The 19,843-nt window shown below is 51.2% G+C and overlaps 1 protein-coding gene across 2 annotated transcripts in view; it reads right to left on the bottom strand.

Moving 5' to 3' along the window:
• Positions 1 to 19,041, bottom strand: part of EGFR (epidermal growth factor receptor) — a 140,053-nt gene extending 121,012 nt beyond the window's left edge. For both annotated transcript variants that reach the window (XM_037156057.2, XM_037156058.2), the window contains exon 1: positions 18,692 to 19,041. In XM_037156057.2, the coding sequence (XP_037011952.2) occupies positions 18,692 to 18,779 (88 nt within the window). In that variant the 5' untranslated portion in view covers positions 18,780 to 19,041. The remainder of the gene's footprint in view (positions 1 to 18,691) is intronic.
• Positions 19,042 to 19,843: the final 802 nt, after the last annotated feature.

The following is a 19,843-nucleotide window of genomic DNA, read 5'->3' as shown; positions in this document are numbered from 1 at the left end:
GAAAAACATATACGAATTCAAATTAAGTTCAATCAGTTATGTAGCTGGGTGTCATTGCACTGAATTTGACGAAAATGTGTCTCATTTATAAAACATTCCTGGTTTCTCAATCAGTTTTACGCAGAGGAAACGTGCATTGTGTGCGTGTTAGGCACAGCACTAGCTGACAGACAGGACAAAGCAAACCTCTAAAATCCTACTTAATGGAGTCAAACATGCGAAAACATCTGCTTCATCGTTTTCAAACATTTTGTCGAGGTCTCCGACCCCATGCCCATTGTTTTGATCTTTTCACCTGGCGGGGCGGGGGCCATGATTAGAATTTTGTGGATCTTAAAGCTTAAGCAATTTGGGGGGCTCTTTTTCAGAAAGCTGGGCACGGGACCGGGGAGGGTGCCCGATCCAGCAGGGGGCTCATCACATGTTTTGGGGGGCATCCGTATGAGCACATGACTCACAAGGACTGTGCCAACTGCACCGACACCCTTGCTCTGCGGCAACAACGAGGAGCCCGTGGACCTCGAGATTCTTCTTCTATGAAATGAGGGGGTTGGACTGAGGGCTCTCCCAGTTCTGAGCTCATTTATTCACTCAGCAAATACATCTGGAACACCCAGGCACTCTTGCAGGTGTGACTCCGCACTTCAAGAAATTGTATTTTATGATAAATTATGGGGCAAAAAGTGTTGAGATCAAACTCCCAGCCACAATTTGTTTTGCGAGCTGGCCTCTGATTCCAGTGAAACCCTCGGTCACCTGCCCTGCGCAAACGCCAAGGCGGCACCCCACAGAACTGCAGCTGCTCTGAGGTTTGAGCTGCTCCCCTCAGGCACGGCTAAAGGCGTCCTGACTTTGCAGGAGGTTTGGGGTGCCTGGCGGGTGGTGCCCCAACTGTGACGCGTGCTCTCCCTGGCGGGAAGGTGCACTCATGTAAAACCTCGGCACAAACCCCATTGTTTCCGAGACCCGGGAAGCAGAAATGGGCGTCCTTCACCACTGGCTGCCGCGCTCCACGCTACTGAGCACATTTTCCCCGTGGGCAGACAGGCTGGTGTCAGGGAAAGGAGCGCTCAGAATGCAGTGGCTGCCTATCTCCCACAAAGCCAGGCTAGAACAAGCTGGTTTTTCTTCTGGTTCGGAGGGAGGGGTGTGGTGGACGATTCCTTAACCTCATGCCACCCCGGCACTGGCCAGAGAAGGAAAAAGAAGGAAAAGGAAGGAAAAAGAGGAGTCTGTGTTTTATGTCCGATGTACATGGTCTGTCCCAGCAGGGAGGGAGCCAGCCAGCCCTAACTCCAAGGCCTCGCTGGCTCCTTGGTAAGCAAGTTGATGGGTAGGGACAATTAAGGCGTCTTCACATGACTCTTGCTTTCACTTGGTAAGTGTTCAGGTTGGACAAGCTGGTGCAGGTGAACTTGGAATGCTGGCCCCAGTGCACCTCATCAGGAATGCCAACCTCCCTGCTAGTTGTTACACTTGGGGCACCTACAAAACCCAGGCCAAGGGCTGATTAACTCCAAATGAAAGGCATAATGAATCAGAGTGCATGCCAGGGTAACGCGAAGACAACAGAGGCGTCGGAGCTGACTGTGGGGGACAGGGCCCAGCCGGGGGTCTCTCTTCCCCAGCACTACAGCCATTTGGGGTTGGGGGTCATGCTTGGTGGTGGGGGCCATCCTGGGCATGCAAGAATGTTTGCAGCAACTCTGGCTTCTACCCAGTAACAAACCCTAGTGTGAGAACCAGAAATTACTCCCAACGTTGCCCGATGTCCTGGGGCGGTGAGGTGTGGGGAGCAGCACGCATAATCATCCCCAGCTAAGAACCACTGGCCTAGCTCTCCATGTTCCTGAAGTCACAACTTGGTCTGTGACTCCAGTCCCAGGCCGTACTGTGGGTCCTCACTCTGAGGGTGGCAAACACCATGCCTGGAGCAGACAACCATTGAATGACAGTTTGGAGGACAGACACCACTTGATTTGGAACAAGCAGAACACGTGCTAATAGAGCGCTGGGCTTTCCATTTCTAAGGGGGCCCATTTATCATGCCGAACATGTGAATGGGATAGTCTGTTTTCAGAACAACACACAGAGACTCACAGACAGCTCCTACACCCCAGTAAAGTCACGGGCAAGGCTGGTTTCCATTCCCTGAGGTGAGACGGGAAGGAACCCTTTGGGAAGCCTTTCGGAGCAAAGTCAAGTCCATGCTCCTCTCCAGACCCACCTGTGGCAGGGAAGTCTGGCCTGCCGACATTACTGTGCTTTGATAATTCCTTCCACTTCCCTTTATGGTGGGGCTTCTGGTTTAAAGATTCAAAAGGGCCACCTAGTAGATGGTTCCAAACTTTCGATGGTTGTAACTCCCTCACGTGCTTATGTAGAGCGCACCGTCTGGTCCCCCTTGCAAAGGAGACTGCCACCCTGTCCCTGCCCCTCGGAAAGATGAGTCAAAAACAGTGCAAATCGTGCCTGGTGTTGAAAAGCACATGCTTCTTGGGATAGGAGTCATGGAGTTAAACAAACGTTGCTTTCCCTGTCCTTGAAATTCAATTTCATTCGATTAGGGATTCCTCAGTGGGGGCCCGTGGTCTCACCCTTGCGCCACCCTTGGGCCTGGCGGGACACACGGACAGATAGGACGTGACTCCTGCCTCTGGCCACTGGATTGTCACAACTTCCCGGTGCAGAGCAAGTGCCCTGTGCCCAGCGCTTCTTGAGGTTACAGTCCATAGTTACTTCCCAGACAAACGAGAGTCAAACCTACTTTTCTTTGATGTAATATGTAAGAGTTGTCATGGTTACAACCTTTGATGAGGCACTTAAAATCGCTTCATCGTATTCCATGCAAAAAATAATTAGCTTTCTCTTCATTACGACAGGGACTCTGAAGGTCATATATTACTCTGAGCTGCCCGCCAATTTCTACTAATTTGAATTTTTGAAATAAAATAGAAATCTGCACCCCCGAGGTACTTGGATGACGGTGAAGACTGCAGAGAATTCTTTGACCCTTGCCCAGGGAGCTGACCACGATTGTATGGAGTAGGATGTGCTCTTCCTTGATAGTCCAATTTTAATCCAACTACTAATTCCTTAAAAATACTTTAAAGCCAATGCATGCTCCTCACCTCAGAGGTGAATTCCAGGAAAAGTGAAATACGTAAGAAGCACTCGCCACCCTCCTTGAGACATGCTTGTTCCCTGTGCTTCGGAAGGTGAGGAAGGCCCATGAGAAATTTTGTGGACTGAGACCCCTCCCTCTGACCCCATTGTTTGCTGGTTTAGACAAACTTTCCCCACTTTTTGCAAGGCACTCACACTAGTCAGTGAATACAGATGCGTTTGGCTTTTGGGCGTTTACATGAGATGCAATCACATGTCAGGTATGTTCAGTCCATGCCGTCGGTACTTATTTAGAGCCCACCTGGGCCAGCGGCTGAATGACCACATGGCATCTTTTTGCCATGGAGCTCACAACCCAGCAAGAAAGCCATACCGGACCTGGAACCATGGCCACGCCATTTAGCGCGCCGCGGCAGACGTGTGGGTGCCTCAGCTCGTTCCGTGCCGTGCCTCACGGGGAACTGCCGAGCACAGCTGGTGACTCTGACATCAGGTGTACATCAGGCCCCGGCTGCACTCACTCAGGGCTGTCCCTTGATGTCAATGGTCCCGAGTGGTCTCCCTAACTCGGAGGAAGAAGACTGGGAGGTTGTTGGGATTTCCATCATGGAAACGGAGATTTCCAAGTGGAAGCAAATGTACTTTTCTCACACAGCTCATGCTAGTCCTAGATGAGCAGCAAATGTCTTCTGCTTGGGGACCGCAGCCCCCACCTGATGCTTGCAGAGGAATTCTAACGTTCCATGACCTCTTCCCCAGTTAGCTGCGTACAGTGTACACAAGGGTGACTGCATTTCTCATGCTCCCATAAACAACATCGGATAAACATCCAGTGCCTATTTTTTTGTTAACCTGAGACTTTCTGGGAAAAGGCACGCTGTCCCCAAAACACGGCATGTTTTATAAGTAGGCCCTGGAAAATGGAAGCGAAGAACGTCTCTCCCCATTTATGCGGTCATGAGATGACAAAACGGAGTGAAAACCAGTTTAGGGGAGCGCTTTTAAATGTGACTTTGCAGTACGTCAAACCAGTTCTGAAATACAGCAGCAGTGGTGGGTAAGATACACAGCGAAGGTCTAATCTACCCACTTTTGAATTACTGAAGCTTCGACCCCATGAAAATCTGTCCATGTTTATCCAATGGAGGACTTAAATAATTGTTCAAATCTTCCAAGTGCACCTTTTTCTCAAGTATCTCTGAATCCCCCCTGAATTTAGCCGTCGGTCTCAGGATCAATATTTCTTTGAAGAAAGGCAGGATACATCACAGTGGTCCTTCAGAAAGTTTACAGGCAAATTCACCTTCTACATTTTCCTGGGCTCAGACCAAAACAAAACAAAACTTCTGACCTCCACACGGCCAGATTCCAAGCTTGATGCAGAAAACTCAGCACACACGTGGGTAAATATAAAACAATAGCTTTCTTTTCTCTGCTTAATTTTGTTAAGATACAAGTGACTCTTTAAAATAATATCATCATTAGGTGTGACTTACACACACACACAGTGATCGTGACTTATTCCTACAACATGGTTCCAACTCTCCATAAGTTCAAAAGAATTTAGCTTATATTCAAAAAGGATACACAAGATTTTAAAATCTTATTTAAAAAGCCCTGGTTCGTGTGGCTCAGTGGATTGAGCACGGGCCCGTGAACCAAAGGGCCGCTAGTTTGATTCCCAGTCAGGGCACATGCCTGGGTTGCAGGCGAGGCCCCCAGTGGGGGACATGTGAGAGGCAACCGCACATTGATGTTTCTCTTCCACTCTTTCTCCTTCCCTTCCCCTCTCTCTAAAAATAAATAAATAAAATATTTAAAAAAATAAAATCTTATTGAAAAAAACCTTACAAAGCTCTCAGGTCTTCCCCCCCAGTGCACCTGTGGTTATGAGAAGACAATTTCAGGGCAGTATCATAAGTGTTCCCCTCCTGATCAGTAACCTCCTTGAGTGGGAGACAGGAACCAAAAACATATTCGCATCCCAGAAGCAAGCTCAGGCGGTGACACATAGTAGGTGCTCAATAAAAGGGTGTAGGACAAGCCACCCACTCAGCAGCAGGCACTACCTGTGGGTCTGCATGGGTCTGAGCTCTTCCTCAGTAGGGTGCTGCCCGCCGGGGCCGGGGCACCAGGCAGGGCGTGCTTCCTCCCCTCCCCTGTCCTACCCAGGTCACCCTACTGCCTGGCTGAAGACCTTGGACTCACGTTAGCAGTCTGCAAACCAGGCAAGTGTCCCCTGCAGTCCACAAGGACACTCTGGGGAGTGGGACACAACAAACATTGCTTTGTGGGCTGTGCCCTTTCCTAAGGCCAACCCTCCAGAGGGTTCCAGGTCATCATCTCCTCCGCTGCCTTCACAGTCACCCTTCCTGCCTATCGTCCCCAGTGTGTGCTTCAGCCTTGGTGCACACCCACCGAGGTGCCACACAAAGGGACAGCAGAGTGCCCAGCTCAGCACCGTACCACTGCCGTCCAACGGGGAGGGAGCAGCACCTGGTGCACCTGCTGCCCCGCCCCATCTCCTGTCCTCGAATCCACCCACCCACCAGGGAACCGGCTTTCAGAACCGGCATGGATCTGTTCGGGAAAGTATTAACAGTACTTTTGATCAGGAAAAAAAGTTGGAGGAAGGTGCATCTGAGCTGACTGGTGGCTGTACCACCTGACTGAAAAGATCTCTCTCCACCAGTACACAAACTTGGAACTGAGAAGCTGGTGCAGATTTCCAGAACTAATCCTGTTCTCTGTGAGCACGGAAGACGGAGACTTGTTGTCGACTGCATCCCCCTGCCCCACCCCATCACTAGATCAACAGGGGAAATGAGGCAATTCTCCCATGATTATTCAAATGAGACGAAGTGTGTCAACAGTTCTGAGAAAGCTGGGATGCGCCCTGCTAAGCCAGGCGCTCTGCTGAAGGTTCGCACTTGTGCTTTGTCGCTAATCACGCCGACGACGAGCGACATTCCAGTTTGAAGTGCTCACGAACCTCGTGGGGATGTGCGGACTGGGACCGAGCTGGCTCCGGACTACAGGTGCCTGTGCGCAGAGGCCGCATTCCCTACGCGTCCTGCCTCCCAGCAGCTTTTGGGCCCTAGGTGCGCAGGAAACACCTACTGCTTGCCTACGGGGTTGAACTAAACTGAGAAATGACAGTGAAATGCACACCTGCAGTTCTGCCCAATCAGACTGACCTACCAAAACAAATGGGCCTCCCACTGGTACTGCCGCCAGAGTCCAGGGCTGTGCAAGGCCACCTGTGTGAGTGTCACTGGCCGGCTCAGGAAACTCCCCCAAGAGGATCTGCGGAATGAGGGCATGTTTGCCAAGTGGGTGGGGAGCCAGCTGCCCCGTGGGGTTGACGTCGTCTTCTCTAGTCCCAGGGTGGGTCTGCAGACAGTCCCACAAGAGCCTGGCCCTTGAGCCTGGGAGGCGACAAGGAAGGAAGCATGTCTACACCCCCAGTGATGCTGTCTTTCTACAAGGATCACTTCATGCCTGTGGATGAGGCTTTCCATAGAGGGACCTGGGTATGTGGTAAGGAGGAGGGAGATGCCACTTGGCTGCTGCCCTTTCTCAACCCTGTTTTTAAAGTAATTTGTAATCAATGTTGAGTGAATTGAGGTAACAGTAGAGTCTCCCTTTGAGTTGGAGGAATCTTTCTGCCATCTACACCAAAAGGAAGAATAGACGTACTGCCTTGATTTTGAAGTCTGACACTCTTTGAGATCTTGAATTTTCTAATGAAATATTGGCCTTGCATCTAGGTGTCTGCCACTTCTCTCTAGCGACCATGCGTCAAGGATTTAGAACTTTGATTACAATTCACCCGACACCCAGGAACGTGTGCAGATCAAAAATGAATTCGTCACCAAGTGACCACCTCTGCAGGGTCCGCGTCTGCACCGAGAAGTGTGCCAGTGCCAGCGTTCCGGAAGTGCCCCATCTCAAGCACCTTTCCTTAAAGTGAAGGAGGCCAGAGTCCAAACAGATGACGATGACACACAACTGGTGAAGTGGACACACAGACACCTAACCGTGGGTGACTGGAACAGAACATAAAGGCAGCACATGCAAATTAGTCCAGCGACAGCAGGAGGGCCTGGCTTCGTGGAATCGGTCACTCAGTCTCTCTCTGTTTCTCTGTTTGTCTACCTGGGCTCCCTCTCCTCCCTCGACCCCTTCCCCCCTCCTGCCTCTGAGGCCTCCAAACGTTAAAAACGAAATCATTTCATTAAAAAAAAATTAACTCCTAAACAGTATTGTGGAGGCTACGATTTCTGTAATATCACCTCACTAGCTAATGAAAATGGTGAGTGTTTAGCCTAGGTTAATATTAGATAAGATGTCAAGCTAAATATTTAAAACTTGGCTACTAAGACGTTACCATGGAAACGGAGGGTGCACAGGACCTCCCTGACTCTGTTTCGCAACTTCCTGTAAATCTGTGATTCTTTAAAAATAAAGAGTTAGCTACAAAAGCTTTGCTATCGCAGCAAACCATGATTCATATTTACACAAGGTGGTCAGTATTTTGTTTTTAGTGGTTTTTTTTTCCTAAGAACTGCAACAATTAAAAAAGTCTTCCTGACTTCTCTAGGAAGTAAAAGGATACTATTGGGAGAAATAAGATCAAAGTATTACGTTCACACAAATACTTGCTCTAAAACGTGTTTCGAAAGTTTTTGGAAATGCTATCTAGGGGCCATACGGTTAACATCCTCAACCCTTCCTTCCTAACCAGGTATTTTTTTCTCCCCTTCTTAAATTAAAAAAAAAAAAAGTTCACTGTAAAGTTAATGTGCAAAGAAAATAAATGTTTGCCTCGTAAAGCCCCACATACCAGGAACGAGAGGCACTTCCCTGTGTGTCCTCCGTGTTTTAAAATGGCCCCACCGGTCACATCCCGAGGCCCTGACATTGTGTTCCCAAGACACTCAGGGGTGGAGAAGCCCAGCCCGAAGTTCAGGCCCCCTTCCAAGTCTCTCATAAATCTGCACCCTCTTTAAAGCAACTATGCTACCAGCAATGCTTGTGAGGTGAATTATCGTCTTCGAACTGTTAGCTTTTCCATTTTTGGTGTTTTGTGCAGCAAAAGCCATTCGGTTTTACTCATGGATTTAAAAAAGCTTTAAAAATAACTTTTACAGGCTGCTGGTGGGAAACAGCAAGACTCTAGCACACGTTAATTCATAACCAGGCTGTCGCTTTGGCAATTCGAAATGATGGACAGGCAGACAGGTGGACGGTGCATTTTCATGGTTCCGTATACACACCTGCAGGCCTGCATGTCATGAGCCGGGGGACGTACGGGAAACCCCAAGGCTGACCGGAGGCTGGAGTACAAGGCAAAGATGGCGGTCCCTTGGGGTCAGGGTGCAGCGCTCAAAGCCCATCATGGACGCACTGCCCCTTGCCTGAAACAGCTCAGTTCAGCTCAGACCGAACAACACCAGGGTGGGGTGTCGATCAGTTCTTTTCCCTGTTTAGGAAGCCTAACTGCTGCGGAAGGGGCCGAGGGCTGTGGCAGGGTGCTGGTCCTCCTCCGGGTGGGACGGCCCTGGTGTCCAGAGGACCATGAGGACAGAAGCAGCCTGGGGAGGCGCACGGCCATCACTGCCACGCGTGCTTCAGGGGCAAAGGGGAAAAAGGACGAGTGGGAGAAGACACGCCAGACGTGGGGCCTTTGCCGCAGCCACGTAAAGTCCTGCTGTGAACACGACCTGGGAGTGTTGCAGCTCCCCAACGAGGTGAAGAGCATTTTAAAGACAGGCCCAGGCTCTGCAGGAAAGAACAGTGGCCTGATGAGGGAAAGGAAGGCCCCCTGTGGAAGGACGGCAGTGCGGGGGGCAGTTGGTGTGCTCTGGGGGTCCTGCCACAGGGCTGAGCCAGGCTGAGCAGCACTGCTCCAGTCCTGAGGCCCCCACAGGCGCCTGAGCACATGGTGGGCAGCTGGGACAGAAGGGGTGGCCACTAGAGGCCCAGGCTCCCCAGTCAGAGACCAGGGCCCAGCGTGCCTAAGGGGGCGAGACCTAGGGTGACAGAAATGTGCCAAAGCCCAGGTTCTGCACGTACAACAGGAATTGTAAAGATTGTGTGGGGGCGGGGGCGGTTAGAGGTCACAATGCAAGTCAGCCGTCCGAGGGTGATAACATCAAGCACTTTTGGAACCCGTCCGGGGACGGCCCTGTGCTCCGTCCTCTGTCCAACCATCTCTCCCTCCCTCCCCTCCTCTCTGCAGCCCCACGTGATGAGCACTGCGATCATCTTCGTTCTGCAGATGGAAATCAGGACTCAGGTGCTTACTCACCTGGCCAGCATCACCCTGCAGCCAAGGTGGGGCCTGGGTCCCCTCCCTGTACCTCCTTGAGCATGTAGAGGAGGGACAAGCCTCAGTCACTAACTCTGGTGTCAAAAGGGCTCACACACGCAGGTCTTGACATGTTTGGGTACATTTTTTGTTCGTTTTGTGTATTTGTATTTTATCCCCTGTGCACATATTTTCCTACTTATAGAAAATTTAACAGTACATAGATGCTACAGATAAAGTTATTATTGCCCTTTCTAGAAGCAAAAAGCCATGCTATCCACCTCCTGTTAGTGATGACCAGTACTGGAATCACTGGTCTGTTGCATTCTGTAGTCTGCTGTGACAACGTGCAGATCGGGAGGCCATTCATAGACACGATGGTTTTGGACCCCTGTAGAACCAGAGGGAGCTCTCAAACACCCACCCAGGGGCAGCGACCTCTGTGTGAAGAGCGCAGTCACTCCAAGAGCCCTGGCCATCAGCACAGGTGGCTTTTTGACCTCTGGCTCGGTGAGTCCTGTCTGCCCCACAAGTCCAGTCAAGTCCTGGCTGAGAAAGTGTCACCTTTCCTTCTCTGAGTCAAGAATGCCTGGACGTTCCCTGCATTTTTAATGAATGACAAACACATTCCACTTTATAGCCAGAGAAAATACAAAGAGACAGAGATTCCCTGGGAGAGCTTTGATGTCACGGGTGCTCCAGTTGCAAGGAGCCTGGGCACCACCTAGTTTATTTGATGGAAGCTAAAACGAGGAAGAGAGATTCCGACCCATTTTATCTCCTGTTGTAACCAACGACAGGTATCAGGAAAAGAGTTACATTCAGCTATGCCCTAAGAAAAACGCCTTTAGCAACAGCACTTTGCAAAATATGAGACATGCATGTGCACACTTGTGTTAGAAATAACTATAAAGACTGACTTTGATACTTTCTAACTTTAAAACAATATATGGTATATTTTTGCAGTCATCTGTCAAACCTCTCCTTCTCGGTGGAAGGTTATTCATAGCAGCTTGTAAATAAGAAAGGGAGGAAAAGAGCGAAGTGAGGAAGGGAGAAAGAATAGACTGAGGCAATGTATTAGTCTCACTCATAAATGGTTCCATGCATAACGCGTAATAGAGCACCAGGAAATGGCAGCAGAGAGAAAGACATCAGGAAGTAACTATAAGGTGGAGTACCGTCCCGATACATACGCCAAGGTTGTGGGTTCCATCCCTGATCAGGGCATGTACAGGAATCTGCCAATGAATGCATCAATAAGTAGAACAACAAATCTCTCTCTCTCTCTAAAAATCAATAAATAGGAAAAGATAAAAAGAAGTAACTATAAAAATAAAGTTTCTGACTATCTATTAACTTTGCAGCAAATCGAAGCCAAGAAAAAGTTCCGAAATTCATCAGATTTCAAAGCCCCTTAGAGTCAATACCTTAAAAACCAACAGGTGCTATGGTAATTCTTCAACAGCCACCATTTTTCTTTCTGTCATTCATATGGACTTAACCAAAAGCAGAGGAAATGGAGGTGTTTTGCTTGTACAAGAGATAATAATTGTTTCACCATCTAATACTATATTAAAATACATGTTGGTAACCCCCCCCAAAACCAAAACAAAACTATTTTTCAAGTTAGTATCAGGAAAAACTTGAAATAGTTTGCCTAACTGACCTTGCTCAGAACAGCTTTACTCAGCTGTGGTGGCTCACGATTCAAGGTAATGAACTAGGAGACACTGACAAGAGCCCTTCCTACAGCTTTCAGATGGTCAGCATTGCTGAGAGAAAAGCCAACTCAGGTTCTTCTTGAAGAACTTTTTCAAATCCTGTTTACAACGATGAGACATTTTCTGGGCACACTCACTGGCCCTTAAGGACTTGCGCTGATTCAATAAGTGATTGGCTCTTACTGCAGACACTAAAAATACTGACGAATACACCAGCAGGGGCAATGAAGCGAAACTCTGCACAGTGTTCCCACTTTCATTTTGAGTTTGTCATCCTGGAGAGGCCGTACACAGTGCATGAGCTTTCTCCAAAGCCAGGAGTGAACGAGGGAAATGTGAGCATACGGTCACAAGGACACCGTGCACAATTGCTAAGGCAGTCAGGACATCACCAGCATGTCACGTGCATCGCGGGGAGCCTTCAGGTGCCACATCTCCGCCTTTCCGACGGAACCCTTCACAAATGCTCTTCCGACAAGGGCTAAGGAAACAGAGGTGTGGAGGCTCTCTACTTCCTTCCCCGTGAGGGTGGGCGGGCGGGGGTCCCAGGGAGCTCGGCCCCCACAGCCTCTCGTTAGCCCTCCTTACCAACCTGCCTGTTCGTTTCCATGTCGACTGCACACACACACAGGTGCATCTGCGGGGTGCTCAGTGGTGAACCAGGAAGTGCAGATTACGTCACAAGTGGAAGTGGCTCAAGGAACTGGAGAGACATTTTCCAAGTTCAATGTGATTCAGCGTGTAATCACTGTGTCTACAACTACGCAGACCTTTGCTTCCTTTCTCTGTTTGCTTTCTGCGCTTGGAGTTAAATAAAGGATGTGAAGTAGTTATTTTTGTTATTCCTAACAAGTTTTGGGGTCAAATCATGCTATTGGGGAGAATGTTAAAACTATCAACATTTCTTTTTATACAGACTCTAATGATTAATGTTGAGTTGTCACTTAAAAAAAACACCAAAGGACCATTTTGATTTTTAAGTGTAAAATGTGTTACTTCTCTGGCATTTTACTTTTGACATTGTATCTTTTCTCATGGGCACTTAGAGAAATGAAGAAGGAAATGCTAAGGCCCTGGCATCCACTCTATAAGACGTTCCAATTTATGAAGGCACAAGCCACGACAGGCTGGCTGCAGGGCACCAGGCCCACCAGTATCTCTCGTCCTTCTCCCTTTGCCTGGAGACTGGGCAGAAATCTCATTCTCTGAGGTCCAGCTCAACGCTCTCTTTGCGAGGAAGTCTCCCCCACCCCCATCACAGAGATAGAATTAGCTCCTTTTCTGGGCTCCCACTGAAATCCCAAACCACATGTACTGTAAGTTGCATCACAGAGAGCTGTTCATAAGCCTCTCCCCAGCTCAATCCCCCAGACACGTGAGTCCCTTACGGACCAGCACATGGTTTTGTTCCCTCGGCAGAGCCAGAGCCCAGCAGGAGGTGGGCAGGTAGAGCATCCAGGCTTCACCAGCCTGGGCCTGCGACTCCTGGGCCCTCTGTGGTCACAGACCGTGGGTCCCATCCCCCCGAGGATCCCATTCGGAGGTCCGGGTTGGGGCTCTAAGAATGTGTACTCTATGAAGATCAAGGTGCTCCTGTTGCTATCTTAGGAAACACACTGTAAGAACTGCTGTAGCAGACTTTTCATCGATCAACTCAATTAAAAAGATGCAATTCTGAGGCTGATTCACTAATGAAATACAACCTGTTCTTGGATCTTGAGGAAGCTGGTGCAAATGAGCAAGATCCCAATGCGAGTCAGAGAACAAAGACATAGTTTCTCCTCCACCATGAGCTACACACACCACTTGATGCACTCAACAGCTCAGACTTCTAACCACAGTGGGTGCTGCTCCACCCCACGATTCACCAGGTCTGGGGTGCGGCAAGGCCCCCTCTCTTTCAGAAGCACTTCAGGTGAGTCTAAGGTCTGTGCAAGGTTCAAAAGCCACTGCCTGAAACAGAAAACACGGTCACCTCCTAGTCTTTGTCTTTTGGCCACTGATGTGTAAAGCCAAGTAATCAAATAAGAAACGGTGATTCCCATCTGACAATCTGCAGCAACAGACAAATGTGATTCCCAGTATGCTTGCATGCACACAGTGTATTGGTCAGTTGCTGATCACTGCAGTGAATCAGTGAATCGGGCTGCTAACCAGAGCTGCCTAGTCCAGAAAGCAGCTGGGAATCCAGGCCCCGCCTGGCTCAGTGTGGGTGTTGACAGAAACATGTGACAGGCCGGAGGCGGGGCATTCTATAGCCAAAGACAACACCTGCAATGGAAATAGCTAATAAAACAATAATTCAAGGTCACACTGCTCTCTTGGCCTCTAGACCCACACGTTCTAGTGCCTTCTGGGCTTTTCCATCGGAGCCCTTCAAATCCCCCCGGCCCACCCCAGTGCACCTGAAGCATTCATAGCCTCCACAGGGGAATCTGTGTCTCCCCAGGCTTCCATGTCAGAGGCCTGCGTGTCCTCCTGGGGCTCTACCTAGTACCCTCGCTACGCATACTTAGCAATGAGTCCTACCTCCAGGTCAGCAGAACGCGTCGCTGGTTCTGCGTTCCCATTGCTCCTGCTCCCCATCTCTGCACACCTGCCCAGAGCTCCCTGCTTCCACCACACCCTGACAGTCCATTCCCCACACTGTGGCCGGAGTCGGCTTTCTGAAGTGCCAGACACACCCCACCGGTTCCCAGCCTAGAACCCCACGCTGATCCTCCTCCCCCACCGGGACAGCGGAGCTCCCCGTGAGCTCTGCCCTCGCCACCTCTCCCTTGTCTTCCCATCACTGCATGGAATTCCCAGCTTCTTAGGGCTGTTCCAGGCACTTCTCTTGGAATGTCCTCCCCGTCGTACTTTTCCGGGGAAATGCCCCGCACTCTCTGCAGGCCCCCGTGAGGAACCCCTTCCGTGTGGGGCTCTACCCGGCCCCTTCCCCAGATGGAATTAAAGGCAAAGGCTAGCACCAGAAGACGTCTCTGTCCCGTACAGAATTCTGTCGCTGCCCCTGTGCAAGTTTCACACCTGTTATCTGTAGATCTCTCTTCCCCTAATTGACTGCCAGACACTTGAGACAAGCACCACGGGTGACTCATCCCTGCAGCTCAAAATGTGGACAGGACAGCCCAAGTCACTTACTGTGGTTGGAACATAAAGGGAAAAATGCAAACAAAAGCCTAAGTTGTAATAGGTCGACATGCTTGCTCTTATACTGAAGGACAAACAGCAGTGGTTAACTGATGTAATTATTTATACTAAATCAAGGCCATGTGCAGGCCCAGTAGTGACAGGGTGCAATTGTGGGTGTATTTAGTCCTGGGGACAGGCATTCTCATCTAGCCATCAGTCCCCTAAATTGCATTTCGAGGCTCCTGTTAATGAGACCTTCCAGATATAGTTGGAAAGGAGGCTTTGACTCTGGGTCTTCGTGTGAGGACCTGCCAGGATAGGACGTAATGTGGAACCCGGAAGGAAATTCTACCCTCTTGTGCTAGCCGGCACACTCGACTCTCTTAAGCAAGCTGCTGAAACTTGGTAGGAGTGAAATTTATTTTGAGCATATGCAATTCAGGGCTGCTTAGTCAACAGGGTCGGACATCTGACATTGTGCCTTCGTGCCTTCAGAGACCGAAGTGTCAAGTCCCGCACGTAGCTTCTAACCAGGCTAAGACAACAAGCCGCCTCTGCACACTGGCTCTGAACCACCTCTCCTGCTCCCGTGGGCTCAGGGAACTTTCTGGACTCCTGAATTGAGTGTGTCTACCTAAATGTGTAAGAAGAAAGCTGGACTTAATGACTCTGAAAAAGTGAAAATTTCAGTCAAACTGATACTTTGACATAGGCTTAAAACCTGAATCCTGCCCTGGATGGTGTTGCTCAGTGGATTGAGTGCCAGCCTGCAAACCAAAGGGGTCACTGGTTTGATTCCCAGTCAAGGCATATGCCTGGGTTTCGGGCCAGGTCTCCAGTAAGGGACACTCAAGAGGCAACCACACATTGATATTTTTCTCCCTCCCTTCTCCTCTCTCTAAAAATAAATGAATGGAATCTTTTAAAAACAAAAACAAAAACCTGGATCCTTGCTCAAACTCAAACTAAGTTGCTTATGCCCATGGCCGGATGGCAGACCACCCTCAAATGTTGTGGAAGAGCCAACTGTTGGAATTTTCTTAGAAAAGGCAACCTTTTAGGAGGAAGATGAAAAAGAAGGTGTGAGCAGAAGCTCAGACGTCGAATGGGAACGACCTTCGAGAATAAGCTTTATAGTCTATCCCATTTGTGCTCGTGGTTCAAGAATAAACCAGTCCTCATCACCCAAGACCAAAAAAAGGTTTCTTAGCATATTTTCAAACGTCCACAAGTGACAGAAGAAAACAAAGTGAAATTCGTTCAGTAGAGATCTGAGGAGCCCAATCTAGTTTCTTTGTATTTCCAGGGAAATAATGCATGGGGCGGCAGCCACATTCTAGAACTAGAACTTCAACCTTTTCTCAAAAGGTAGTCCTACGAGTAAAACCTGACTTGGAGGAAGCCCATTTCCACCGCACCGCGCAGAAACTGAAATGCAGCCACAAATACACAAACACAACTTTCACGGCAACCCATGTGGCGAGGGCCATGTGATTTCCTAGGTGGGTCCTCCCACAAGCTGAGTGTCCCCAGCATTTGCACTCCATGTCCCATGTCAGGGCCTGGAGTACCCACGTGGGGCTGTCTTCCCTTACACACCCATAATTATCCATTTGATATTAGAGCTGGCTCTCCGCTCTTATTGAAAAAGTTTGATGCCAGCTGCTGGTCCTGGAGCTCAGATCAAAGGAAAAACAAAGAGTATTTTCTTTTGAAACAGGGCGTAATGCTTCATCTAGACTGATACTACCTCTGAAAACATTTCCGAACAGGTACTGCTCTCACGGGGACTGTCTAATGAAGGCGGTATAAGGGATCTTGGGAATCGGCTCCTACCAGCTGCAGAGTGAGTTTTGGAAACACCATGGACTGTGAAACTGAACATCTGAAGGCAGACGTGACAGGCAGCCATCATGAGAGTGTTCAGAAGAGGGGCCAGGGCAGGCTCCCGGGGCGGAGGGTCCCTGCCCTCCCCCACTACCACCGGGTCTCCTCCTTTCCATTTTGCCAGCGCAAGGGGCTGGCTCAGCACCCCTCCAGCTCTCTCCGAGCTCTCTGTTCATTTGGTGGCCCAGTGGCCTCCAGAAATGGCAGCCAGATCGACTTCTGGGTGACAGTGAGCAGGGGTCCAGACCTGAGCAGGCAGCCATTCGTTCCAAGTTCACACCAGGGACTCTGCTGGGGGGCCCAGTACCCGGTCCTGTTCCTCCCCACCCCCAGCCTCTGACATTGTTGCTCTCCCAAAACCAGAACTCACGCCAGGCAGTGGAGTTGGGTGTTTGAGGGAGGGCTGGGGCTGAGAACCCTTGTTCCGCTTCTTCCAGTGGCTGGAAAGTCAGTTTACTTCTCTGTACCTCAGTTTCTCCACACAGGAGAGTACCCGTGTCACACGCTTGCTGTCAGGGTTGGAAGGACGAAGAGGACACGCCAAAGCACATCTGACAGTAGTGCCTCACGCAAGCAGCACGGGAGAAATTCTATCTCAGGACCAAAATACTCTCTCTCAAGTGAGTTGCATTTCTGGAACAAAACTGAGTGAATTTGTTTGATGTGGGTGTTTAACACTTTTTGTAAATAGAGCTCATCATATATTTTTAATAATTCCCCCCTTAAATTTTGGTCTTTTTATGTCACTTTCACCGAATGACATTTGCTTGCCTAGTCTCCTTTTTTTTTTTTTTCCAGGAACATTCTGTTTTAAGCAAATACAGGACTAACAGGCAACTTAAGTAGCATTTATATATTTTTTCCAAAACAAATCTCCAAGCACTAACAGCCATGTTCACAAGAGTAACAGCCACAAGCTGGGGATGATTCTGGGGAAGAGTGATGCTTACAGTGCTTGCAGAGTTGAGTTTAAGGCAGGGACGCGGGTCCCCTGCAGCAGGAAGTGAGGGCTACACCTGCCTAGGACGCCCCCATCTTCAGCTGGTCAGGACCCTCAAGGCTCACAGCGAAGGAGGACAAGCTTTCACCGAAAAGACATCCACTCGTCCTGAAATCACTCCCACCTCCTCTTTCCCGGATTTTGCAAGATGCTTACAACTCCAGATGTTCCAAAAGGGCTCTTTATTTGCCAGTTGGTCTTTCCGGAGTCTTTACCAATCTCTCCTCTGTGCCAACAATTCCCACACCTGGCCGCCCCACCGAATCATCTGAGGGGTTTTGAAAAAACAGGGAGGGATGGCTGGGTGTCACCTGAGACCAAGGCCACTGAGTGCCTGGGGGAGGGGGAGGCTGACATCGGTCTGTATTTGATGAGGTTGGGTTTGGTTTAAAACGCCAAGTGATTCTAATTCACAACAAAGTTTGGGACCGGCGGCTCCAAGCCCTAACACTCCCCCAGCCTCCCGCTCAGCACCAACCCCCGACTGCCCAGGCCCATGACATCATCAGCGAGTACAGACCTGACTCCTGGAACCCGGGCTTCTCGATTTGGAAATTGTGCAATTAAACCTCCCAAGGCATGTTTCTCACGTTAAGTGGGTTGATGGTCCGTGGTCACGAAGCCAAACTCGATCACGTTGGCTCTGGACATTTGGGGCACGTGAACCAAGGACATCAATCCTCTTTTTTTTTAAAATAATAAATTTAATATTTTGGTTGGCCCAGTGTCAAAATCTTCAGAAAGCTAAAAGAAAGATCCCCAAGAGAAAATCTTGGCACTTTGAGGAGGGAAGTTTTTTGTAAGCCCTATTTTGGAAAAAAACAAAAAAACAAAAAAACGGCGGGGAGGGACCGGATCGCTAGGGAGTTGGGCACCAGCTGTCCCTCAGCCGCCGGTCGCACCTCTCTGTCCTGCTCCGCCCCGAAGCCCGGAGACGCGACCGGAGGGCTGCAGGCGGGAGGTAAATCTCGGGAGTTACCGAAGCGAACACCAGACCCCACGGGCTCAAGGGCGGCTGGGCGGGAGGGGGCTCGGGGATCTGCACCCTAGGGTAGGGTCTGACCCCACCGCCTCTGCCGAAGAGAACACGAAGTCCCTTGCAGGTAGCTACAGGTAGTTAGCGACGGAGACGAGCACTCCGGGCCTCGGGATCCTGGGCTGCAGCCCAGAGGAAGGACCCGCGAGTCAGGGGAAGACGCACGGTGCAGGGCAGCCCGGGAAGTCCCCGAAGGGTGGCAGGGGATCTCGCAGTCCTTCCCGAAGCCCCCGGGCGCACTCGCCCGGACGCCAGCCGGCCCCGCGTGGGAGGGCAGGAAAGTGAAGAAAGTTGCGGGCGCTCCGGGGCGTCCCGCATCCCGATCCCCCAGCCCGCAGTTCCCTCCTCGGGCCGCCGCACGCTCGCGCGGCTCAGAAACGCCGCGCCGCGTCCCTCCCACGGTCCCGGCCAGAGGCGCAGCCGTCCTCGGGGCAGCCGGAGCGCTGGGCGCGGGGCCGCGGGCACGCCCTTACCTTTCTTTTCCTCCAGCGCCAGCCCCGCCGGGAAGTGCGCCGCCAGTAGCACCAGGAGCGCGGCTCCCACCGTCCCGGAGGGTCGCATCGCTGCCCCTAGAAGCTCGCTCCGGGTCTTTGCAATTAGTCCGGGAAGGAGTCTGGCGGCCGTGCGCGCGGGAGGTGGCGGAGGCGGCGAGGCGGGGACTCCGGAGGTGGCCTGTGGTCCGGTCTGGGAGGCGGCGGCCGCCGGGACTGGCTAGGCGCACTGGCTCGGGACTTGGGCTGCCCTGGCCGCGGGCGTGCGCACCGAGCCGGGGGCGGAGGCTGCTGCGGGCGCGCCGAGCCGGGGGCTGCCCGGACGTCTAGCTCGCGGGGCGGGGAGGCTGGGCTGGAAGGAGGAGGGACCAGTCGGAGGAGGAGGGATCGGGAGGAGCAGAAAGCGAGGAGGAGGGAAGAGAAACGGGCAGCTGGCTCCGCGGGCAGGCAGGCCGACAGAGGCTCGGAGACGGCGGACAGCGGTGGCCCCCGAGGGCCCAGGCGCCCTGGTGAGGGCGAGGAGGGACGAACGGCGAGCGGGAGCCTAGCGGGCGCCCCCGGTTCATGCCCGAGATGGCGTTCCCTGCGCTGTCCTTGAAGACCCGGCCCGCCAACTGGCCATGCTCTCCTGGTGACCCAGCCTGCGTCCAGCCAGATTTGTGCCAGGGTTGCCATTTCCCAATTCAACTTGCAGAACAAAGTGGTACCAGCTCCGGGCGAATTCGCCAAGCCTTAGGCCCAAGGTCGGATAATGGCACGGTTGGGGGAAGCACCCCTTAATCCTCTCCTAGCTCCCGCGCAGCACCCCGGAACCTTAGTGGGGACAGAGGACGGCCTGGCAGCCAAGTTGTCCCTCGCTGAGCCTGTGTGACAGAAGCGCCAGGCGGCTGAATCGGAGCTCTCCAGTCCAAAGGACCCTTCACATCCCATCAAGCATCCTCGAAATCGTCTGAGATGTGGTCGCCCGACTCCTGGCACAAAGCCGGGCCTTGGGGAATGTTAACGGAATGAATGCATGAGAACTCAGGCAGCCCACGGCCCTCTGAGGCCAGGAACCAGCCGAGGGTACTTGAAAAGCAAACGCGTGCTGTCAATTATTTCTCACAAGTCAAGGGCTTAGAATGCAGGCCTGAC

The sequence above is a fragment of the Artibeus jamaicensis genome, unplaced genomic scaffold (genome assembly GCF_021234435.1).
Source record: "Artibeus jamaicensis isolate MK-2021 breed Jamaican fruit bat unplaced genomic scaffold, CSHL_Jam_final contig_1016, whole genome shotgun sequence".
NCBI lineage: Eukaryota > Metazoa > Chordata > Mammalia > Chiroptera > Phyllostomidae > Artibeus > Artibeus jamaicensis.
Note: the sequence above shows the minus strand (reverse complement) of the source record. Positions and strands in the feature narration are given on the sequence as shown.